The sequence below is a fragment of the Protopterus annectens genome, chromosome 6.part0 (genome assembly GCF_019279795.1).
Source record: "Protopterus annectens isolate FY-2018-M chromosome 6.part0, PAN1.0, whole genome shotgun sequence".
Classification (NCBI taxonomy): Eukaryota; Metazoa; Chordata; order Ceratodontiformes; family Protopteridae; genus Protopterus; species Protopterus annectens.
In genome coordinates, this window is record NC_056737.1 from 1,628,322,050 (window position 1) to 1,628,348,597 (window position 26,548).

Consider the following 26,548-nt stretch of genomic DNA (forward strand, 5'->3'; position numbering starts at 1 on the left):
TGTCAGCTTTCCATACTCCTCTGCTGACATGCTGCCTGCTCTCCCTGACTAACTAAGCTAACAAAAGAAATAATACAATTGTGATCTGAACTCTGAGTATTCACTGCATGGCTGATTTAGAGTACAAAATACCTTCAGTGATCACTGTACACAAGCTACAGGAATTCACTCTACCCACACCACTACAAACCAATTAGTATTTACCAACCAATTAATATGTGGTGTGGATATCCCACCACTGCCATGCACTGGCCCAGCAATCAAGGAGCCTCAGTCCTCACCACTAACACCAGTGAGGAGCGTCCATTTAGGGAAAGGATAATAAATACACACACAGTACAGTACAATTTCCCTTAAGAGCACACAGAGATCACAGTCTGGGGCTGGTTTCTCCTTTTCTCTCCAGGTCCCCAATAAGACTCCCACTGGCACAGCTATAGGGTCCAGATCTCAGCCAGCTGGGCAAGCTACAACCTCCAGCACCCTCTCTGTCCGATCAGTGCTTCGTGTCCCTGCCCAAGTAGCTGACACATACACAGTTTAGGATAAGAGTTTATATAACCACACAGACACTCCTGGGGAAGGCTGGCACAGGTTCTCCAGCTGTGCCCCTTTTACCCAGATTATACAGTAGAAATCCCTGCCACCAACCAGCTAATATTTATCAGCTACTCAAAATCCCTTAAAAGGGTGTCCAGTTATTACTGTGAAATATTATTATCCAAACGGTAAGCGTGACCTAACAGTCAAGACTTATTTGCAGTGACTTGGTACAGCATCACTATATACATGCAATGTACTCTTAGAGCTTAACTTATCCATACATAAAACAGCCACAGTTGAAAGGTTTAAAAATATTTAATAATAAATAATAAAAACACAAGACAATACTTCTTTCTACACAGTGCTAGTCAAGAGTTCAGATCACAGAGAAATACTTAAAATAATATAATAGCAAAAGTTCTGACATCACAGAAAAACAAACTAGTCTAATCTTCCTATTTCCTAGCCATATCTAAGAGAAACACTAAAGTCTAAGCTCCTACTTACATATAGAAAACAGGCAGAGTGGTGAGTTGGATGTTCTCAAGACAAACTACTCATATCTCTCTGATTCCCTCTCTTTAAATTGATAACACAGAGCTGCTTCACACTTCTCTGGTGTTCCCAGGCTAACAGAAACTACATTTACATTCTTTACACCTGGTCAGAAACCAGAGCCATAAAGGACATTTATACATGCAAATTCTAGCCATTAACTCTGGTCTTAAAACAATAGGCAGGATGCCTCCCTCTAGACATACTGGCTCCAAATTTTGACATCAAAGACAGTCATAAAAATGCTTGACTTAGCTTTCTTACAGCAGAGTGCACTGTTTTTACATTTTTGCAGTTCAATATCCAATGCAGTCATTTCACGTCTAAGAGAACAAGCCTGTGGCTTACATTAATATTTACAAATGACAAAATTATCTACAGAATTATATCTGGCTTGGCTGGTAGCCTTCACCTATCTTCACAGACCCCTTAAAGACCCTTAAGAGCTATATGGCAGTTCTAAATCCCCATGATTTATTTCCTTTCCTTGTCTATTATGGACAAATTCAGGCCAATAAAGCCAAACCCCACTAGCTGTGGACATGCATGTTCCAGATTTCTTATGGCATCATCAGCACAGCATAAGTGGACTGTTTGGCTAACATTTGGAAACACAGGGTTGTCGTACCCAGTTGATGTCCATAACCATTAGGGTGCCTGCAAAATATCTCAACTAAGAAACTAAAATACTGAGTAACACCTGATGTCCATAAGGGGTCATTTGTATATATCCCATGTCACCTATAATATAAGAGGTTTTAAGGAATCACACAGTGGAAAATCTTGCTTGGCTGGGTTTTTCTTTTAGTTTTTACTGATTGTTTTTTTCTGTGTGTCATTGTTACTCATTGTTTTAGTTTGTTAGTTGGGATATTTTGCAGACACCCTAATGGTTATGAAATATACCTGCTCCAAACCACCACACAGACATAAAATACAAATAACGGAAAAATAAGAAAACCACTGTCTGCAGTAAAGAAAAAGCACTCACTTTAATGTTTCTACACTATTAAAACATAAAATAAATTAACATACAAAATTCACGGACTAAGCGCTTTCACCTGATATAATATTAAGGCATCATCAGAGTCAGTGAAAACATCTTTAAGCTCTTTTTAAATAACACCAGATATTAAAGTCAATCATTAAATCATTTCCTGCTATGTCAAATTATGTAATATGAAGAATAACATCTCTAATAATTAAATAGTAAAAAAGTTAAAACAGTTAAAAGTTAAAAATATGATATCTGGAATTCAACTTTAACCTGTTGTAAAAATGGTAAATGAAACAAAGCTTTGCAAAAGGTAGATCATAAGCACTTTAAACCAGATAAAACATATCTATCAAGTATAGACTTCATATAAAAAAAATTCAAACATCTTTTGCTCTCCTTTTTAGAACACACACAGATGTATTGTCATTAATGCTGGCTTCTCTTTGGCATTTAATTTAAGTTGCCATTGTAACTCTTTGTTTAAAAGTTCTAATTCAGGGTCATCCCCTTTCATTCCTACTTTTGTTTTGTCAATCACAAAAAATATATAATTTTTTTATACTCGTTGCATTCTCTAGTGTGCATATATAAAGCACTGGTCTATTTTCTTTTTCCTTATATCCCTATTATGCTCCACAATTCTGTCATGTAACGTCCTGATGGTCTTGCCTATGTAGAACGCATGGCATAACACACATGTAGCAATATATACAACTCCTTTTGTATTGCAGTTGCAGCATCCAGGACACTGCAGTGTCCTGCTGTGTGTTTCAGTAGTCACATATGGGCTATCATTAATAAATCTACAACTACTGCATGCCCTGCATTTGCTTATCCTAGAGATGTTTGTCTTTTTAAACTTTTCATTGTCGTGTTCAAGTATTTCCTTGATATTTCTGTCCCTGCTGTATACAACTTTAGGCTTTGCACCTAATTTGTTTTTCAGTCCAGCGTCAAGCACGCTGTCCCATAGCCTACATAAACTTTTTGCCAGATCTGGCATTAAATGATTGTACTGCAAGACCATAACATCATTATCAGGTGTTTCTACATTCACCATCATTATAGTACTCATCCCACCTCTTAAAATGGGGCTAAATGTCATAGAACAATTTTTTATAACTTCTTTTTTAACTGATGTCAGAAGCTTAATGGGATAGCTCCTTTCTTTGAACATTCCAATCAAAATATACATCTCACGTAAAAATTCATCATCATTACTGACCAGCCTAGGGAGTCTAACCATTTGGCCTTTAATGACGCTCAGTTTTTAATGGAAAGGATGGCAACTATGATATTCTAGGAGTGTGTTTGTATATGTTCTTTTCCTAAAAATGTTGGTTATGGACAGCTGGATATGACAACCCTTTGCTTCCAAATGTTAGCCAAACAGTCCACTTCACTTATGCTGTGCTGATGATGCCATACGAAGCCTGAAACGTGCATGTTCACAGCTAGTGGGGTTTGGCTTTATTGGCCTGAATTTGTCCATAATAGACTTAAAAAGGAAAAAAAGTCATGGGCATTCAGAACTGCCATATAGCTGAAACACCTGATGCCTTAAGGGGTCATTTGCATATATCCCATGGTACCTCTAATACAAGAGGTTTTAAGGAATCACACAGTGGAAAATCTAGCCTGCTTGGGTTTTTACTGATTGGCTTTTCTGTATGACCTTATTACTCATTGTTTTACCTTGGGAAATGTGTAAATTTGGAGTTCCTAATACTAAAATCACATCTTCCCTAACAAATATTTTCATATTTTTTTTCCAGACCTCTACCCTCTTTTGTTATATTTACCCTTCTACATCCCCAAGATACATCCTCATTATTGCAGATCAAGTTCCAGTCCCTTATCCAGAGGGAGATAGTCTGTCCTTATCATAATAAGGGTGATTCTTGATGGTTCTCCAGCTCTAAGCATAGTATAAACCAGTCTCTAAAAGTATTATCACATACTCATTTCCTCAGCACAGTCTGGCTAATTGTTTGGGATATGTAGCATCTTTGTTTTTCCCCTTAAAGCCAAAGAAACAGTTGACTGAGAAAAGCCAGCAAAACAAGTAAGAAGACTAGTAAAAAAGTTATCCACTAAATGAGACCACATAAAAAGAATTAATAATCAAGCAAAATGGTTCACTGTAGAGATTGAGGCTTTCACACCTTTATTAAAGTAAATCTGGCACACAAAGTAGTTGAATGGCACTATAATTAACTAAAAATCTTACTTGAAAACTTGCTATAAAGCCATCATTAAAAACTCAGCTTGTAAGATTATGATTTTTTAGTGTTTTTGTGATATTTAACCATGGCTATAAAGTTGCCTAGTGTACTATTACCGTAAAGTGAAATATCCGGGCAGTTGGAAAGAAATGCTACATACATATTTTATAGAGTACAAAAAGTAATCCCGTTTAATAATTGTTTGCCCAGACTGTGTAATATTAAGGGATGCTGCGTTCCTGAGTGTGCCAACCTGTGAATGAGATGTTAAACCAAGGTCCAATGAACTTGAGTTGATGGTAGCTCAGGTGGATGTGAAGGATCCCACAGCATTTAAGAATAAACTAAGTGTCCTGGCCAAATTTCTCCTAATCAGTATAAATAGTACCTTGGTTCTCCCCATGAAAAGAGGCTACTAGCTTAATGGGACTACCTGGTCAACAAAGGATAAATGAAAACTTAGACTGTTTCACAGCTGTGCTTTCTGACCATAATACAAATATACTGAACTGACCTGGGATCATAATATCATAAGAGGTTACTAAGCTATTGGCCCTAAGGCTTCTATAAGCCTAGCCATGTTATACCCTTGTTCCCTTACGGACGAAGATACACAGTCTATGTTTGCATGGGAATCTAAGATAAGCACCGTCTTCCCCTGTCTAAGAGGGACATAGGTGAAACCCCAGTGTAAAGTTATGGTTTCCCATCCAATTGTCCAGGTTACACTTAAGTAGGGTCATTGAGGAGCTGTGTTTTACATGGACTGGGAGATTGTTCCAGAGGAGCGGCAATCTCTGGGAGACATATCTGCCTCTCCAGCATGTCCAGTTAATATCGCAGGCTAAGGTAAGATCCCTAAAGTGAGTGAATCTTGTCCCATTGCATTTGAGGATATGCAGCATCTACAGGCTAAGTACAGGTCACCTCTAAGCAGTCTATATGATGCTGAGTAAAGTGATAGGGCCTTCAGTCTGTCCATGTAGGTCATGTGTTGTAGGCCCTGGATGTTCTTGGTGAGAAACCTCAGAGGTCTCACCAGTTGCTGCAGATGTCTGGTGAGATATATACAGAAGGAGCATTGCATTCTATTATTGGTCTGATGAGAGCCAAGTACAGGGGAGTTATAACCTCCTTAGCTTTGGATGCTATACCCTTGCTTATGAGGTGTGCAACATAGAAAGACTTCCTTACGACTGTGGACACCTGATCAAAATTAAGGCTGCTATCAATTTGCATTCTTAAATCTCTCACCAGTGGGTTTTAACTTAGGGGGATATTATTAATGTTGTAATTAGCTGGGGTTTCTCTTTTGCTGAAGGGGATGATAATGCATTGTTTGCATTTAGTTTAAGTTTGTGGCTTTGACAGCAATCATTTGTCTATGTAAGCCCATTTTGTAGTATGTTGACATATTTGGGGGATTCGAGGATTGCACCCAATTTGCAGTCATCAGCAAACTTGGAAAGTCATAGGCCATCTATTTTCACCTGGATTTCTGAAACGTAGATAGTAAACAGCAGGGGGTCTAGTACAGATCCCTGTGAAACACCACTGGTAACAGGTCTGCAAGTAGAGTTGGCATCCCCAATTTTGATTGTATGTGCTCTGTTTGTGAGCCAGTTGGAAACCCATCTAGTGATGTAAGGGTTAATCCCCCAGTTGGGTGAGTTTCTCAATGATGTCTAAGTGAAGGATTGTGTCAAAGGCCTTGGCTAGGTTGAGATAGACAGTGTGAACTATTTTGCTTTCATCCAGGGCCTTGGTGACATTCTTGAAGTTGTCCACCAGGTTTAGCAGGCAAGATCTGCTCTTAACGAAGCCAAACAGGGTTGGGTCAAGAGTTTGAAGATCACTTATATCTTTGTTAATAAGATCCATGATGATTCTCTCCATGGCCTGGCAGATAAGGCTGGTTAGGCTTATGGGTGTTTAGTTCCTGAGGTCTGTTGAGGGACTCTCTTTTTGCAAGGAGATTACGGTTGCTGTTTTCCACTCAGTTGGGACAAAGCCAGTGCTTAGACTGAAATTGAAGAGCTTTCTCAGTGGTTCCGCTAACTGCTGTTTCAGACCATTTACTAGGCAGCCTGGGATATTGCCCAGTCCCATAGAGGCTGTGTTTTTGGCTTTGGAGAGTGTGGCTATGATCTGCTGTCTGGAGATACAAGGTGGAGGACTGGTGACAGGTATGTTATGGGATGTGACATGTCTGCACTGGGCTAGTAATCAAGGAGCTTTTATCCTCATCACTGACACCAGTGAGGGATGTTCATTTGGAACAAAAATAGATACACACAGGGATGTTCATTTGGAACAAAAATAGATACACACAGGGATGTTCATTTGGAACAAAAATAGATACACACAGTACTTTCAGATGCAGCTGTCCGCACCAAGCACAATTTCCCTTAAGAGCACACAGGGAACATACTCAGTCCGGGGGATGAGTTTCCATTTCTCTCTCCAGACCTCCAATAAGACTCTCCACTGGCACAGCTGTAGAGTTGAGTCCTCAACCGAGTCCTCTACCACCCTCTCTGTGAAACCAGTGTTCTGTGTCTCTTCTCCAAGTAGTTGACACACACACTCTGAAATTTGATTTTTACACACACACACACACACACACACACACACACCTGGGAAAGGCTGGCAGAAATTTACTAGCTATGCTCCCTCTGCCCAGACAATAAGGTAGGTACTGCCACCAGAACACTCCAAAGTCAGCTACTTTAAGGCTCTTACAAGGGTACCAAATTATACTGAGTAAAATTAATACGAATACCAATGGTAGTGTTTGCCCAATGCAGCAAGGCTTTCAGGAGTGGCCACAGTGTCACCAAATAAAAATAAGTACTCTCAAAGGTTAAAATATTCTCTAAAAAACCAGCCAAAATAAAACTTTCAAATGTATTTAATAAATAATATAAAAACATGAAAATACCAAATATCCATTTACAATAAACACCAGAGTTTCAATCACAGAAAATAATAAAAATAACACAGATGAATAGATTTACACAGTTACAGAAAAACAGTACTTAACTAATCTCACTTTATTTTCCTGACTGATGTAAAGAATTACTATTCCCTGGTTACTTAGCTAAAGCAAAGTGAGATGAAGCGGGTGAGTGGTGTTCCTTCTTTACCAGGTTTCAAAAACAGACTGCTCTGAGACTTCTGTCTCATCTAGTTTTAAAACATAATTCCAGTGCTGGACTACAGAATGATATCACATACATCTGGTCATCTGACTCTGGTTCCTCTTCTAGAAACTGAACCAGAATCTAGTACCTGTGTGTCATAATACACACATGCAGAACTTTGCTAAGATGTGTTATAGCATCTGGAATCTATAGAACCATTTCAAAACTTCCATCCTTCCCAAGTAGCAATTAGTTCACCTCTAAAGACAATACAGTATGATTCCTAGTCCTGGTTTTCACAGACATTTTGTCTCTGGCTGCAATCAGAATTGTAAGATGCAATCTTTATGGCCTGAACCAGGTAATTTAATTTCAGACTATTTTTCAAAGTTAGTTGGACTGAGATTAACCTCTACTCTTCCAATATGCTCTGTTACAATATATTCATTTCAATAGTTACAATACAGTCTGACGTACAGGCATATTTCTTTTCTGTCCAGCAAGACCCACTGTTGGTACATTTTTAACACAAACAGCTTTACAAATACATTTTCGATACAAGTACCTGTACAAATCAGTGTGATATACAAATGACATATAATTATTTACAAAACTCCAGCTAGCCTGTTACACATCCACTGCCTTACTTCTCCTGGCATAGATGGCAGTACCTCACATCATCACATGGGGTATGATTGGTCAGGACGGGGGGGAGGGTGATGTTTTTGCCAAGCCTGTCCACTAGAAGGTTGGTGATGTCCTCTGGTTCAGTATAAGTGATGCCATCCACAGCTATTCCGACACAAAGCTGGGCCTTCCCTTTTAAATTTTGGATGTAGGTAAAGAATGCTTTGTGATTTACCTTAGCTAGGGATGCTAATTTATTTTTGTAATTAGCTTTAGAGGACCTTACTGGATGTCTAATCTGCTTATTTATGCTTTGGAGGGAGTTCTTCCTTTGCTGGGACCATTCCCTCTTGTTTTCTGACAGCAGTTTCTTTCTCTTATTGTATGACCTATTTATGCTGGATGTCCACCAGGGTGGCTTATTTTTTCGTGAGGATCTTGAGTTGATCCATTCCGGTATGGCTGAGTCTGTACATTTATACAGATGTTTATACAGGACATTTGTGTACACCTCAGTATAGGGGTCATTGCTGTCAGTGTTGCCAGGGGGTCTGAAATTACTGATGCCATAGCTCAGTAGGCTATAATTTGCTTTGGAACAATTATTTAACCTTTTTGCTAATGAGGGTGGGTCAGGTATGATCATTACTTTGAATGAGACTGATTTACAATTGGACTTAACCAGGGAGGGCCCCACACATGGGGGTAGCACAGCAATCCCCCATGTTGGTGAGCAGTATGTCAAGGATGTTAGAGGCCCTTGTGGAGGGACTGTCTGCTCCTGAGCATTTGTGTTAACAGAGTCCAGGAACCTTTGGCTGAGTGTGTTTGTGCTTATATATGTTACCCAGTTGATGGAAGGATGGTTAAAGTCATCCATGACCAAGGTATTTGGCTGTACTTAGAGTGACTCGAGTAGGTCCAAGCAGACTGTGTGGTTTTTTTGGTTCATGGTGGGGGACCTATAGCTAACAATGACATGGATGGGGGTCTTTCCTACAGTTAGTTGGACTTGGGGTAACTCTAGGGAATAGTACTGTTTAACCAGTATAGAAATGTATATGTCTTTAATGAAAATGAATGTGTTGGAAGCACTGTAGCCCTGCATGGTCGGGGTATTCTCTGAGGACTTGAACCAGGTCTTCGTGACTGCGAAGACATCTGCATCTTCCAGGATGAGAAGTGCTTCAAGTGAGTGTAGTTTCTGGTTTAGACTCCTAGCATTACGCAGCATAACCCTGAATTTGTTTCTGGAGGATATTTTTACATCAGGAATTTTGTTCTTATGTCATTGTCTAAAAACGGCACTATAGGGGAGACAATTACCTAAACTAAAGCCTAGAGGTGACAGGTAAAGACCATCTCTAGTAAAGCAACGGGGTTTGTCGACCATATCATCCCAGGCTGTCAGATACTGGATCCCCCTGGATTGACACCAGAACCTAAGTCAATTGCTGAAGTCAGTCATTTTTTTGTTTGTATTATGGCATCATCCTGGGTGAGGGAAGAATGCTGGTTAGGGCTAGGGACGTACCTGCAAGGGATACATAATTTGAAAGCTCCATCATGTCTTCTTTCATATAGTCCAGTGAGGTACATCTCAAGTCATTCACTCCAACATGGACTATGACAGAATCATGAGTCATAACAGTACTTGTTGTTGAGAGACTTGAGCGTGTACATGATTTGGTGGATCCTGGCATCATACAGGCAACTGACTGTGACCTTCTCCTTGTCCAACGTAGTGAGGAGGACATCAGTGTGTCTCGCTATGGATTCGCCAAGACATTTGGTTTAGATATGTTTTGCCTTGTGTTATTATGTGATGTAGGTTATTGTAAGCATAAGGGTCATCAATCAGTACATAAATGGTTGCATTTGTTGTTTTTTTAAAGGAGGTATTGTATTACAGTCCCATAATTCAGCTAGATAGCTTCATGAATAATGGGATATTACCTGATTATAATGATTCCTAGATATAAATAATGTATTACTATCCTTTGCCATGTCTAACTGAAGAAATTTGTTTTTGTACTTTTAATCCTTTTTAATATATTTCCAGGTGTTTATATCTATGGATTATTTCTGGATGGTGCTCGCTGGGACAAGAAAACTAAGAGGCTAGCAGAATCTCATCCTAAGATCCTGTATGATTCTGTGCCAGTGGTGAGTAACTATTTCTCTTTAAAAGCTGAACTATGAATGAAATGAATTTTTGCATTGTTATTACTAGCATCTCTCTGTAATAAAAAAAAACAGAAACAGCTGAAAGTCCACCACAGTTGTCCTTATTACACGACAAAGCTTTTGAGTAAAACTCTTTATCAGTATCTAAAAAACACACCATCTTTCTCGGTTTAAATACTTAATAGTAGCCAATTAAATATCACATGTTCTAAGTTTATTGAAGCTGTTAAAGTGCCCACATAAAACAATATATTTACTTAGCTAAAATGCATCTTATTTATAAATAAAATATGCTTCTCATGTAAAATACCCAACATAAATACATAAAAATTAATTACTTATCACATTATTAATCTATAAATATTTTTAAATATTATTGTGCCTATCTTTCAACATAGGTTTTAAGCTCAAGATACTGTTCAGACCTGGGGGATGGTCTGCCCTAAAATAGTTTATCCATCTGTACTCATTTAATTCTGTTTTAGTCATCATATCTCCACCATTTTTATTCCTGGATCTTACTTTACTTGTAAAATTCTGAATCTGAATTTATGCTCTGTAATGAAATTATTCATTATGTCTTTTCCATGGATAGGAAAACAGGTGAAACAAATGAAATAATACAGTCCATTAAATTTAGATTGAATATATACTACTACTACATTTTAAAGTACAAGCCTTTGTTATTATTGGAGCAATACAGGTTAGCACTTGAAGTTCATTTAGTGTGATATTTAAATATACCCCCAAAACCCTACCTGGCATTCAAGGAATTATTTTGTCATACTCTGTCACGGATGGGAATGCTTTAAATTTCTTAGTACATGTTCTAAGGCATACAACAAATGCAAGCCACCTCTGTAACAAGTTTGTTTCCAAACCAAATGCAGGACGTTGCTTTAATTAATTTCAAGCATATCATAATATGCTCTGATCAATTTTTCTTCAGTATCAGTAGGATTGGATAACTTCTTTAAATATTTCAGACGTCAAAGAATGAGAATATTTCTATTTCCTGAACTGCTTGACTTTCCAAACCAAAGTGCGAGTGTAAATTTACAGAAAATGTACTAGTCCAAAACTTAGTCCAGACATGCAAGTGTGTGCATATATAGCATACCCTTCCCCCTCCCTTCCATGTGCACATGAGGTTTTGCCCCTCAGTGTCAGTGATGTACAGTGTTTTAAACTGTGAGCTTTGAAACCGTGTATTTCCTGTAAATATATCATTTAGACTTTGTTTTAATAGACCCAATTTTGATATGAATGTACTTCAAAACATCTGAGCAGACTTCAGAAGTGTTACAGAATTACTCTGAAACCCAACTCTGAGTTCATATCCACTCCAGATACAGTCTGAAAGAGAGAAAGAAATGTATGTACTCACCATAATGTTCCATCTGTGTTGTCCATTTTCATTCTTCCTCAACTGTTGGGTTCAGATCTGATCCTTGGATCTGACTCAGCTGCTTCTTCTAACTTGTGGAACACTGAAACTCTCAAGCTCCTCCCATACCCACAATGCCCTAGTCTCCTAACATACCTCAGATCTTGTTTGCTTAAACCTGCAAGGCAGTAGGAAATTATAAAATAATCTGGGTCTCAAACAAATGAACAGTAGTTACTCCAGCATCTTTTGATCCTTCCAAAAGTCAAAATGGAAGGGGTTGGAGGGAAGTTAAGGAAGAATAATAATGGACAACACAGATGGAACGTTATGGGAGTCCATAGCTTTTTTTATCTGATGTCATTTTCATTCATGCCTCAGCTGTTGGGACAGAGTCCTAAATCTCGAGGATGCTCTAAGGAAGGATGTTCCTGAGTACCACTGAGCCAAAGGCTGCACTTCACTAGAGACCAGATCCAATTTGTAATAAGCAATAAAAGTATGAGGGTTAGCCCAATTTGTGGTTGCACAAATGTCATCCAATGACGATCTAGATAAAAAGGATGAAGAAGTTGCCATAGACCTGGTAGAATGTGGTTTTGGTAAAGACAAGCCCAATTTTTCATAAACAAAGTTAATAGAATTAGTTAACCATTTTGCTAAAGTCACTTTGAAAACTTGTTTGCCTAATTTTGATTCTGAAAAGGAGACAAATAATTGTTCTGATTTCCTGAAATTATTGGATCTATGTAGATAAAACTGTAAATGTCTGTGAGCATCCAAAAGATGTAATATATACTCTCCTTTTTTGAGAAATTTGGAAAGAAGACTGGAAGGTTAAAAGCTTGATTAATATCGTATTTGGACACATCCTTAGGAAGAAAGTAAGGATTGGCCTGTAAGGATACGCTATCCTTATGAAAAATCAAATAAGGAGGTTTGGATGACAGGGCCTGTACTTAAAGATAGTTTTCCATGTCAAGAATTTTAGTTCACACATAGCTGATGATTCAAACAGAGATTGTGTTAAAGTTTGCAAATCAATGTTCAAATCCGAAAGAGGAGTGGGTTCTAAGCAAAGTTCCTCTTAGAAAGGCTTTACAAAGTTTGGTGGCTGCTAATGATGAGTTATTTACCCATATATGATAATTGGAAATGGCAGCTAGCTGTATTTTTACAATAGAAAAGCTAACACCTTCATTAAAAATTGTAGGTAAAAATTCAAGAACTTTAGGAACTGGTGCTGAAATGGGATCCAGATCCTCTTGTTGTGCCCAAATGACAAATCTTTTCCATTTAGTTCTGTAAAGTTTCCTTGTGGTAGCACTGTGGGATGATAAAAAATGTGACAGACAGGGGAGGAGAGCCTGGACTGTCTCGTGACCAATAGAACTGGAGAAACCATGTGGTCAGTTTTAGGCCTGGATGAATCATGTCTGTCAGATGATACAGAGTCTGAAGTTGGATCCAGAATCCATGGAGAATAAAGGAGATGAGGCTAAAGAAAAGGAAACCAAATCTGATGAGGCCAGTAAGGGGGCAATGAAGATAACTGTGCTATTCAATTGAGATACTTTCTGAAGAAATTTGGGGATTAGAAGTAATGGGGTTAGGTGTAAAGGAGACCAGGGGCCAATTGTGAAATAAAGCATCCCTTGTGAATCTTCTGGTAGGGGGATCAGAGCAAAGAAACTGCTGCACTTGTTATTGAGGGGAGATGCAAAAAGGTCACAGCATGGCTGTCCCCATCAACAGAAAATCCTTTCCACAATCTTCATATTGTGGAACCATTCATGAGGTATTAGAATAGAATGCTTAACTTGTCTCCACTCATGTTCCCTGGAATGTGCATTGCTATTAGAAATTGATTGGATGAGATTGTCCATTGCCACACTGTCTTCTCGACAAAGGGGTAAGATTTGTTACCCCCTTGTTTGCTGATGTACCAGACCAATTGTCTGTCTTAATCACAATTGTCCCAGTGGGAAGAGTGTCTAGAAAGGCTGCAACACTAGGAGGACAGCTCTCATTTCTATAACATTGATATGCAACATGTGCCTTGGACTGCCTTTCCCAAGTAGTGCCCCCCCACCCCATCTGGGAGACATCTATGGTTACTATGGCCTTGGGTTGGGGAGAACAAAGGGGTGACCTTCTTGTACTTGAGTGGAGTGTATCCACCATAGCAGATAATTTTTTCAAGCCTGTGTTATTTTCATCTGACTGGATAATGGTTGATGGAGAATGGACCATTGAGTTGTGTCTACTGAAGAATTCTCATATGGTACCTTGCCAACAGTGTCAGAATGATTGCCACTGACATGGATCCCAAAGCTTGGAGGATCAGTCGAGGTGAAAAAGGATAACTTTGAATGATCTTTCTGACCTGGAACTGAATAGTTTGAACTCTTGACAGAGGGAGAGAGGCTGGTTGAGTGACTGCCTTGAGCAAGACAGTGATGAATTCCAGTATCTGTGTTGGTTCAAGATGAGATTTGTTGTGAATGATTGAATCCCCCAGGTGACAGCATAACTGGAGTACATAATCTTGAGCTAGAATCAGATGCTGCCCGGTCAGAGCAATTATGAGCCAGTCGTCCATATATGGAAACACCCGTAATCCCTGCAATCTCAAGTGAGCTGCTACTACTGCCATACACTTGGTAAACACCCTGAGGACTGTGGTGAAACCAAAGGGCAGAGCTCTGAATTGGTAATGACTGGCTGCCAGCCAGAAGTGTAAATATCTCTTGCATTATCTGTTTATTTTGATATGATAGTACACGTCCTGAAGATCTATTGAGCATATCCAGTCGTCCTTGTGCAGAAAAGGCAGAATGGACTGAACTGTGACCATCCAGAAAGTACAGTTGTGTACACTTACTATAAATGTAAATGTTCGAGCGTATTCACTGTTGCAGTCATCACACTTGGGTTATCTGCCTGCAGGTAGCCCGAATACCAGAGAATTGGTATTTCTGCGTCAGTTGTTGTCACTCCAGGACTGACGTCAGGTCGTCAGGGGTATAAAAACAGGCAGCTGATGCCATTACATCAGTTTTTCATGCCCCAGATATCAGGAGCCCCCCAAATAAGGAGCCAAGTTATGGTGGGGAAAACATCACCAGTAAAAAGTAAATACCAATACCCCTGAAAGGGGTGAGGAATAGACATAGAGAGGAGAGAGAGATAGACAAGGGGGCTGGAGGGGAGGTAAACCAGGACTGCAACAGTAAATACACTTGAACATCTAAACTTATGGTAAGTGTACACAACTGTACTATGTTCTTTGTGTTTCACTGTTGCAGTCATCACACTTGGGTGGATTCCCAAAGCTGAAGAAGGGTGGAGGCAGTCAGGAAGAGTTAGGGCTGGCTAGAATGCCCTGCAGGACTGCTGTTGCAAAGCCTGCCCTGGATTTGGAGAAGATAGGCAAATGGTAGTGCTTGGTGAAAGTGTGTACAGAACTCCAGGTGGCAGCTTCCAGGATGTCCCTGGTAGGGACTCCCCTAAGAAATGCAGTAGAGGTAGATGTTGCCCTAGTGGAGTGAGTTTTGACCCCCTGGGGGGTTGGTGTCCCATGGTGCTTTATTTTGAGGATTAGGGAAAAAGGTTGGGAAATGTATGGATTGATTGAGATCCAGACTGGACACCACTTTAGGCATAAAGGAAGGGTTTGTCCTGAGAGACACCCTGTCAGCATGAAAAATAATGAAGGGTTTCAAAGCCATGAATGCTTGTAGTTCAGACACTCTTCTAGCTGAAGTGATGGCTAGAAGCAATGCTGTTTTCCAAGAGAGGAATTTTAAGTCTGCTGATGCTGCAGGCTCAAAGGGTGGAAGTGCGAGCTTTTCTAGTACAAAGTTAAGGTCACACACAGGGGTGGGTGCTCTCCTTGGTGGCCTTAAGTTGTTTTCCCCTCTCAGGAACTGTTTGATAAGAGGGTGCGAGAAGAGGCATGAATCTTAATGGAAGAGAAGGACAGGCCTTTGTGGAGTACATCTGCCAAGTAATCCAAAATTAAAGGCAGGGAGAACAAAGTTGTGTCCTGTCCTTAAGCTAGGCTCCATGAGCAGTATCTTTTCCACTTATCCACATAGGATTTCCTTGTACTGGGTCTTCTGGCTTCAAGAATGACATCCAGCACCTGCTGCTGGGATAGGATTTAAGGGATAAGCCAGGCTGCAAGCTTTAGGGTTTGCAGTTGTGGATGCAAAATCTGCCCCTCCTGCTGAGAGAGCAGGGTAGGGTTCTGATGTAGGTGCCATGGTGGCACCGATGTCAGGCTGCACAGAAGTGGGTACCAGTGCTGGTGTGCCCAGTCAGCACTGATGTCAGGCTGCACAGGAGTGGGTACCAGTGCTGGCGTGGCCAGTCTGGGGCAATCAGAATGGTCCTCGGTCTGTCCTGTCTTATTTTGAGTAATATTCTTGAGAGAAGGGGCAGGGGTGGGAATGCATAAACTGAGAGACTTACCCACTAAAAGGATAGGGCATCCACTTTCCAGGTCCTGCTGTGAGGGTTCCTGGTGCAGAATCTGCTGAGCTGGTAGTTATAGGGGGAGGCAAAAAGGTCCACCTCTGGGGTCCCCCATTTCTGAATCAGAAGGTTGAAGGTGCTGGGCACTAACTGCTACTCGTGTGGGTCTAGGAGATTTCTGCTTAAGTCATCTGCCAGTGAATTTTTATTGCCTCGCAGAAATTGAACTTGCAGATGGACTTGCATGTCCAATGCCGTGTTCCACAGAGCCATGACTAGCCTGCAGAATGGGTAGGAATGTGCCCCCCCCCCACTTGTTGATGTACCACATAACTGTGGTGTTGTCTGTTTTTATTAGAAGTTGCCCTGGAAAGAGTAGGGATCTGAAAGCTGTCAGGGCATTCTGCACAGCTAGCATATCTTTTTGGTTGATGTGTTTGATTTGGGCTCCAGTGGCCCTGAATGCATTTCCTGTCCATATGTGCTCCTCAGCCATAGTCTGATGCATCTGTGGTTAGGGTCTGGGTGGCTTGGGGTTGAGTAAAGGGCAGTCCCTTGTTGATGTTGCATGCTTCTGCCCACCAAAGAAACTCTGTCCTTAGACAGGGTATGATAGGAATGACTGTTTCCAGGTCCTGAGAATGTTGGCAGCAAAGACTTTTTAAGTACCATTGAAGTTTCCTCATATGCAGTCTTGCATATGGAATTAGCAGTATACACGAGGCCATGAACCCTAGGGCCTGCAGTATTTTTCTTGCGGATAGCTGGGTTCTGGTGGCCATTTGTTTGAAGTAGCCTGTCAGATAGACTTGTTTTTCTGAAGTGAGGAATGCCATCTGGGATGTTGTGTCCAAGCTTGCTCCCAGGAATACAATCCTTTGACTGGGTACCAGTTTTGATTCCTTTTCATTAATGGTGTACCCCAGGGAAGTGAGGATGTTTTTCACAAATGTCAGGTGCTGCAACAGCAATTCCTGACTGTCTGCTTGAATCAGGCAGTCGTCCAAGTACAGGTAAAGTACAGGTAGATTTGGATATTTCTCTGCCTGCAGTATGCAATGGCTGGAGCCAGGCATTTTGTGAATACTCTGGGCGCAGTGGATAAGCCAAAGGGAAGTGCAGAGAACTGATAATGCATAGATCCGGCCCTGAAACGTAGATACTTCTTGCATGACTCCCTTATAGCGATGTGCAGATAGGCTTTTTTTAAGTCTAGGGTGACTAACCACGCATCCTTGGTTAGCAGAGGTAGAAGCTGTTGCAGGGTAAGCATTTTGAATTTTGGTACCACCAGGAAGGTGTTGAGAATTGAAAGATCCAGGATTGGGCACCAAGAGCCCTCTTTTCCGGGTACCAGGAAGAGTCTGGAATAGAATACTTGACCTATCTGTTCCACTGGAACCAGCTGAATAGCTCTGATGGAGAGCAGGGATAAAACTTGGTTTTGAGCCTCTGCCCACTGGTTTAGAGGAAGGTCTGTGAACCTTCTTGGAGTTGGCAGTGAGTGAAAGTAAAATTTGTAAATGTTGAGGATCCATCGGTCTTGTGTGATGGACATTTAGTATTTTGCATGAAGGGCAAGTTTTCCTCCTAGAGGCACAAGCAATTGGGCAGAGGTGGGGCACCTGTCTCCACGTGGATCTTGGAAGGGGCCTTGGAATTTTTTGAACCACATTTTCTACCCACCTTACTGGTTCCTAGAAAAAGGTCTTCTGAGGGGTTGAAAAATGTATGCCTACAACAGATAAGGGTTTTTCCTTCCTGCTCACACCTAGAGAGTGTGTCTTTTACTTTAAGGTCAAATAAGGAACTTCCACCAAAAGGAGCATTTCAAGGGTTCCACAAAAATCACACAAGTGCATCCAGGCATGTCTTCTGATGGAAATGCCTGAAAGCACTGCCTGTGAGGTACCTTCAGCTGCATGGGAGATAAGCCTCATGAATGAGATTGAAATGGAATGAAGGGTAGTCAGCTGCGACGCAATAGTTCTGTCTACCTAGGAGGATATGGTCCCAGTGAGGGATTTGGCAAGTTCCTTTATCAAATCCTTCTGGAGTCTCCTGAAGTGTCCCAGATAATTCAGCGACTGAATGGCAAAGGTCACCAAAGCATAGACACACATCCCAAATCTGTCCAGCACCCCAGACTCCCTGTTTGAGGGGGTGGACAGAGGAACTTTGCTGGGCTGGTTCCTTCTTCATGGCTGCCACTACAACCATGGTATCAACTGGTAATCCCTTGCTCCAATATGTTCTGTCCTTTGGTGTTGCTAGGATCCTATCTGGTCTCTTAGGGATAGGCTGTATGGTATTAGGCTCCTTCCATGCCCATCAAGAGACCAAATCAATGAGCTCATTGGTGGGTAGAGACACCCAGAAGGAAAATGAGCCAGCTCCAAAAGCTTCAAGGAATACTGACTCCTCTTGGGAAGGGTTGTCAGAGGACCAACCACCCCTTTGCTTTAGGAGTTCTAGGTTGTCTCCAAATGAGATGTCATCGGGTGATGATCTTGGGGACCCTTCCCCCCATCAAAGTCAGTATCTTCTGCAACAGACTCTTGTGGAGAGTCTAAGTACCTCCTGTTACACTTTCTCTTCCTGGAAACTTCTTCAATGGGATGCTCCGGAGAAGTGTCCGAAGAGATTAGTATACCCTGCTGGGTGTTCTGGAGACTAGTTTGGACTGGCTGTCCCAGTTGGTTGAGTTTCTTGACTCAGAGTCGAATGGAGTTGGGTAGTTGTAGCCAAAGAGGAGAGAGAGAAGTCTGTACTCTTGGAACAGAGAAACCTCTCTCCACTACCATGAACGCAGAATGCCTTGGACAGAAGGAGAATGATGACTCCGATAAAACATGCTTTCCAACTATAGGTTTATTCCACCCTGAAGGAAGACTACTCGAGGAGGGAATCAGAGCAGAGCTATCTAGTGCTGAAGCTCCAAGGGGCAGAGACAGCTCTGACAGCTTCAGAGTTGACTCTAACACCCAGGATCTATCCCCAGTGCTATGGCTCTGAGAGTCATCTGGCTTTGAGGTGCTCAGTGCTGGGCCATTCAGAAAAGCCACCAGAGTCGAAGATACCAGCATCCTCAGATGCAATGCTGACAACTCCAGAATCTTCGGATCCGATGGCTCTGAAATCAGTGGTTGGATTGGAGAAGGATTCAGTAATGGGGAATAGTATTGATAAGGTTCACTGAACCTGATGGGGCCAGAGTTGGAGGAACCCCCATTTGAATCTGCACCGAGAGGAATTTACTCATCATCCTGACCACATCAGCTTCAATCAGACTCTTGAAAGATTGTATAGAGGATGCTGTAGAAGATGGTCTAGAGTGATGTCTCTGTGACCATTTCAAAAATGGGGAAGGCTGCCAAGAAGAGACAGGATCCAGGACCAGTTGTGGCAGTTAGATCTGAGGGGATTTTTCCAGTCGAGATTTTGGATCCAAAGAGGTTGGATCTGAAACTTTAGCTGCTTTGCTGGGAGATTCGGATATGGGAGCCGCGGACGTATTCAGATCCGGGGAATGTTGTATCGATTCTTTATGAAGGGATTCTCCCTTCTTGTCAGCTTTTTTGGTGGTTTGAGCCCCAGAGAATGTCAAAGCAGATTTAGAGGGGAGCTAACCTCTTAAAATTAGCTTGTTTTTTTCTATCAATTAAGGCTCTAGGATTGAAAGCCTTACAGATATCACAATTCATTTCTAGGTGAGTTGGGCCTAAACATTAAAGCACTTTGAATGTGCATCAGGCAATGGAATTTTATGGCTCTAGGCCATGCACTTCTTGAAAAAAGAAGGTTTCTCAGACATGATTTAAGAATAAAAAGTGTTATTAATAGGATTTTTTTTTAAAGAAAGATTAGTGGTGAAAAGAGGAGTAATTAAAAGTAAAATAAAGGGGAATACCAACAATGGTAAATATGCAAATATATAAAAATAATTTGAAACAGGAAAGGGGGGTAGAAATCTTAAGAATAATACAGAAAGGGAGGAAGCACTTAGTATTATAAAGCTAATAAAGTTATAAAACTATAAAGTTATAAGTTATAACTCATAGAAAAAGTTGTGACGCTCGAGAGCATACAGTGATCATGTCCGTATGCTATGATTCCAAATGAGATCTGAGGTATGTTAGGTGAGAAGGGCATTATGGATAAGGGGGGGAGCTTGAGAGTTTGTGTTCCACAAACTGGAAGAAGCGGCAAGTCGGGTCCAAGGATTGTATCCAAACCCAACAGTTGAGGAATGAATAAAAATTACATCAGATATATTATTTTGTTATGGTAGAATATAGCTGTTAATTTATTCCCCGAATTTTATAGGAGATAAAGCTAAATTACATTAGATAGCAAAGGTCATAGTATTTAGGTTAATATGGATACCATTTTTATTCTTTTGGAAAGTATGGGTCTGTCCATTCCATGGTTTCAGAATCTGTGACATCTTTATGCATCTTTGTATTGCCGTCTCCTGCTTTGCTGTCAAAGGTTATCCTTTTTTTTTTTTAACTTCACAGGAAATTAACATCTGATTGAAAGATTTTGTTCTGTCACATTAGTACCCGAGTTGTCTGTGAACAGTTAAGTTATGGAGTATGCTTTCACCCTTAGTTTTACGTTCTGGAAAGGAGACAGGAAGATAGCTTGGCTCAAAGTAGTCTCTGATAACACTTTAGGCATAACAGAAGGCTTAGTTGCTAAGAAAACCCTATCTTCATGAAAAAGGAGAATGGGTTGACTTACCATAGGAGCTTGTAACTTACATACTCTTCTTGCAGTGGTCAGAGCAATGAGTGCCACTGTTTTCCATGTTATGAACCTCAAATCAGCCTGATGAGCTGGTTAAGATGGAGGAAGAGTTATTTTTTCTGGCATAAAATTAACATCTCAAGGAGAACCCCCCCCCCTTTTTCTAGGAGGCTTGGTATGCATCACCATTTTCAAAAACATTTTTGGAGGCGATTAAATTGAATGAAGGCGGTCCGTGGGCAGATATGCTGAAATGGCTGACAAATAAACCTTAGAGGAGTAAGATAGGCTGGAGGATAGTAATTCATACAAATAATGTAGAACCAGAGAAACACCAGCCTGAATGTAGAACATTAGTAAATGGAAAAGGTTTTCTTGTTGGTGCCAAGAAAGGAACCGGTACCCATTCAAGCTGGTGTTTCTCTGGTTCTACATTATTTGTATGAATTAGTCTTAGGTGACATTCTCTCAGTTAAACAGTAACAGCAAAATGAGGTGGAAGGAATCAAACCCTGCTCTGTGAAATACACAATAACATTTTATAACATGAATTTTTTATGCTAACTGCAGCAAAATTTTTAACTTTTAGAATGTTAAATCTAAAATGCAACCTTATTTTCTCTAGAATTCTGGGTTTATAACACTCGGGAAGTTGGGAAAACCTATGCAGTTTGCTGGTATTATTGCACATATGAAGCAATATGTCAGATATGTATAAAGCAAAAGAAATCAGTTACTGCATAAACTTTATTCAAATTCTGTCATTGCTCACATAATGTATTATATGACACATGCAGTTCTATAATTCTGTCTTACTACCCGTGTATTTGCATGACTCTATATTTGTGGGAGGAGACCCTGGATCATGTCAGGAGATATTTTTAAGCTCAAACATTTTATGGTGTTTAACATTTTGAAACAATATTGAAGAACTAAATACCATTATGCATACTTATTGCTCCGGTTTCCTTCCACATCCCAAATACATGCTGTAGGTGGATTGGACACTCTAAATTGGCCCTAGGCGTGAGTGCGTGCGTGCGTGTGTGTGCTTTCCGTGGAAGGTTGGGTGCCGGGCTGGCAACTCGACACCGTAAAACTGTACTGCCAATCATGAGCGGCCAAGTGATCTGCTGTGGCAAACCCTAAATGGGAAAAGCCGAAAGAAGAATGTATGATTTTTCTAGTAGCATCTTTTCCACCTTTAATGCATGCTGCATGTTCTCAGAAAAAAGTGGCTAAAGGTCTTAATACCTTCTATCGTCCAGGAAGTTAGTTACAATTGTTTCAGGTCAGAATTGTCTTGTGTGAGTGGATTGAGTCTGTGAACAAGCTTGTTGTAACTGCCCCTAGCAATTTCCAAAAGAAAGTACATCCACTATTGCCTGGGCCAGAAGGGAGTCAATACAAAGATCTTTGAAGAGTCCTTCTGAATCTTTAGAATGACCTGGGATATTACTAGAAAGGGTGGAAAAGCATACAGTAACATTTCTGTTCGAGGAAAAGAAAAAAAAAATCTATCTTCCAGAACTTCTTGGATGAAGCCCTGGAGCAGAATTTTTGTCAACTGATTTTTGTGAGTGGAGGTAAAAAGGTCTTTTTGAGGTGTTTCCCACAGCTGGATCAACACCTGGGAGACCTCCTGATTCAGTTTACACTTATGATGGTCTGTTCTGGTCTTGCTCAGCTTGTCTGCTGCACAATTTTGCCGTGACTTTAAATAAGATGCCTGCAGAGAGAGATTGTGCTGAAAATCTATATCCCAGGCTACCATGGCTAATCTGCACACAGGGCAAGATCTGGTTCTTCCCTGTCTATGTACCATATCACTGTGGTGTTGTCTATAGCAACTGTAGAGGTCCCTTGGACCATAGATGGTTGAGAGCATAACAAGTGCCAACAACTCTTTTATGTTTGTGTGTTCTGGTCTGTCTTTTCCGACCCACAGTCCCTGCACTTTTATCCCAACAGATACTGCTCCTCAAGAAAAGTATAAGGCATCTGTTGTGACATACTGTGCTGGAGCTGGGAGGGAGAAAGGAAGACCCAAAGTCTGATACATTTGCTGTCTTTTCAAAGAAAAAAATCCCTTTTCACAAATCCCAAAAGTGGAATCTGAAATGTCAGGGGATGTTGATGTTGGGACCTTACAGATTTCAGGTTGCACTTGTTTTTCTCAGAGTCTTGCAAGAGAGCTCGTGAGAATCATTGAAGCCATGAGACCCAGAATCCTTAGAAACTCCCTGTCTTCAGCAGTAGCCTGAGTGGGAAAACTACTAATCTACATTCCTATGAAGTTTTTAGCCCTTATCAACCAGAGACAAACGGAACATTTACATATTGCCTCTATTTATGAGGAAAAAGGGTGCTAAACCAGGGGAGAATTTACAATTACCCATCCATTTGCTAAGGTTACATTTGAATTGTGTAAGAAAAGTATTTTGCTTTATGTAAAGAGAAAGGTGATTCCAAAGTGGTATTCTCTGTAATACATATCTACCCCTTCACAGTGTTCTATTTATGTTGCAAAAGAGATTTAGATCTCTTGAGCAGATGTTTATGCCTCTATTGGACTTGTAAATGCGTAACCTGTATGACATTGAGAACAGGAAAAAGTCTTTGAGAAAATCCACATAGCTTTTATGATTTAGGCCCTTAATTTTCTTAGTAAGAAAACATTGTGGGCATTCAAGTTGTGTCAGATGTTTGGACAGCTACATTCCAAAAGGGGAATTATACTCGGTGATCAGCCAAATAAGTGCAGAATACAGTGAAATAATTACATCCCTGGACACCTTACCCTTAGCAGTAAGTTGTGCAAAAAAAAAAAAACTTTCTTACAATAGTGGATACATGGTGATTGCAGAGCAGTTCGTAGTCTCCATAGGTTCTCAGTTGTCTAACTACTGAATCAGTTTTCAAGGGTGTGCTGTCATTGAAATAGTTACAAAGGACTTATCGTTTGCCAAAATATAGTATTATATATTTCTTGGCATTTGGTTTTAGTCCGTAGTTTTGACAGATTTACTGTTTCCTGTGGAAGAAAAACTCTTTGAACTGAGGAGTTTAGGAGACCTCACAGGAAAACGTTCTTGTGAGGAGTCAAAATGAAAGTTATATACTTACTTAATGATAGATCTGTTTTGGCTTCTTCTTCTGTTCGCCTCAACTTGTGAGTTACCAGATCCAGTCAGATTAAAGGCTGGCTTCTCAGATTTTGTGCTTCAAAGATCCACCTCCTCTCCCATAATGTCTTGCACACCTAATTCTCCTCAGATTGAGTTTGTTCTACCACACCTTACTTGTATCAGCATAATATCCCCACGGAGGCCAAAGAACAGACCATAGTCTCATAAAAGACTTCTTACTGGTCTGCAATGTCCAGCATAACTAGCAATGACAATCTGGCAGGGGGATGGAGGGAAGTAATGGATAAATCATACAGAAAAAAACTACACAAATCTAGCATTATGGTAAGCACATGACTTTTGTATCCAATGGTGTATTTTCCATCTGTCTCAGCCTGTGGGACAGAGTCCCCAGTCAGATGATTTAGTGGTATTAGGAGAGAAAACTCTGCAAAATGGTGGAGCGAAATTTAATGGGAGATAAAAGTGTGAGTGTAAGACCATGTAGCTGCCCATTCAAGGCAGCATGGATAAAAAAAGGTGATTGAAGTAGCAACTGCTCTAGTAGAATGAGTCTTAGGCGTAAAGGGAAGTGCTTGACCTTTTGTGGAATAAACAAAGTGCAGCACCATCAGAAAGACATCTAGACAAGGTCTCTTTAGAAACTTTTTTTAAGCTTAGCTTTAGAAAAGGACAAAAACAATTAATCAGATTTCCTTATGTTACTGAAGGTGGGGAATAAAACCAATAACTGAACTGATTCAAATTAGATTGTGTCCACTTTAGGAAGGACTGCTCCGCAAAGGAACTCTATTTGTGAAAAAAAAAGTTGAGGCAGTATGCTGGCAAAGCTTAAAGTTCTGAAACTCTCTTGGCTGAGGTTATTGCTACCAGAACTATGCGGATAGACTAAAAGCCCTATCCCTTTACTCTGTCTCCTACCAACTATTAAAGAGTAACCTATGCCTGACATACAGTGCACTCAAATCCTGGAGCTGCTACACATCTGCAAGTCAAATAGCATGAGGGTTATATGATCTAGAGATCTAAACTTAGTCAACGACTCGAACAAAACATGCTGGAGTGACATATGTCTCTCAGAGATTGCCCCTTCTTTGGAACAGACTTCCTATTCACATTAAGCAGAGCCCCCCCTTGGCCCTCTTCAAACACAGCTTGGATCAATGGATGGGGAATTACAAGTATGGCCCTTATGGACAGGGGCAGTCTGTAAGATATTCAATGGACAGGCACAAATCCATGCCATCCCCTTTCCCCTAGGGGCCAAATATTGGGTAAAATCAGTTTATATTAGCTAGGCTTGTAAGGACCCTTAAGCTGTCAGCCTAGTAATCTCCTACAAACCTATGTGTTTTGATCCTATCCACACACAATCTCAGCTGGCGATGGAGGTGAAGAATATATTCACCTTTGATACTGAAGTTGGGGAAGAAAACTGGTAACTGAATTGATTAATTCACATTAGATTCTAAGTCCATCTTAGGAGGAATTGGTCTGCAAAGAAGCTACCTTTGTGGAAAACAAGGTAAGGCAGTATGCTGGACAAAGCTTGAAGTTATGAAAATCTCCTGGTTGAGGTTATTATGACCAAAGGGAATTTAGATTTGGATGAGGGTAACCTGACAAATGGGATATCCAGGACCCAGGGAGGTTGTTTCAGATGAGGCCAAAGGAAGGAGAACCAAACTTGGCCTGGGCCAGAAGGGGGCAATGAGGATCACTGTCACTCTGCAATGAGCTGCTTTCTGCAAAAAAAATTGATTATCAAGGGGTTGCGGGCTAAGTGTATAGGAGGCTTGGAGGGGGTCCAAGCATGCACCAAAGTGTCTTTCAGTGACCCTCCCTTGGGAGAGATCAGAACAAAGAAACTTGATGTTGAAGGATATCAAGAAGAGGTCATAGCAAGGCTGGCATCAGTGACTGAAATTCAGCGCTGCTACTGATGGATTGAGGCACCACTCATGAGGCATCAAAATGCTGCTGCTGAGATCATCCCCTAGAATGCTGGATCTTTACATCATCCATTGCCAAACCCTCATAGCCTTTCTACACAGTGGTTAAGATCAGGTTCCTCCTTGTTTATGCACCAAGCTACAGACATGTTGTTAGTTTGGATTGTGATCACACCCTTGGGGAGGCAGTCCTAAGAGGATTGCTCTCATCTCCAGTACATTGATGTATAGATGGGCCTCTGACTGGAAACAGGTGCCTTGGATCATCTTCCTTTTGAAATGCCCCACCACCACCCCAGGAGGCAAGTTACCATGGTTGTGAAAGAATAAAAGGGTGACCTAAGGTGACTTGATTGGAGATGGGCCAGCAAGATATGTGCAGCTGGCAAATGTCAGTGAGACAAACAGGAAAGTTCATTGGGCGAGTTATGAATGACCATTGGACTAATAATGTCTACTGGAAAGCCATTATAAGGAACAAAAGTGACTGCCAAAGCCATTAGACCAAACAGGTGAAATAGTAAGGATGCTGGTGGCCTTTGAAGAGAGCAC

The 26,548-nt window shown here is 40.8% G+C and overlaps 1 protein-coding gene across 1 annotated transcript in view; it reads left to right on the plus strand.

Moving 5' to 3' along the window:
• The window catches only part of DNAH7 (dynein axonemal heavy chain 7), a 4,771,155-nt gene that overhangs the window by 4,711,248 nt on the left and 33,359 nt on the right, over window positions 1–26,548 (plus strand). The window contains exon 60 of the mRNA XM_044073696.1: window positions 10,153–10,256. Within this exon, the coding sequence (XP_043929631.1) occupies window positions 10,153–10,256 (104 nt within the window). The remainder of the gene's footprint in view (window positions 1–10,152; window positions 10,257–26,548) is intronic.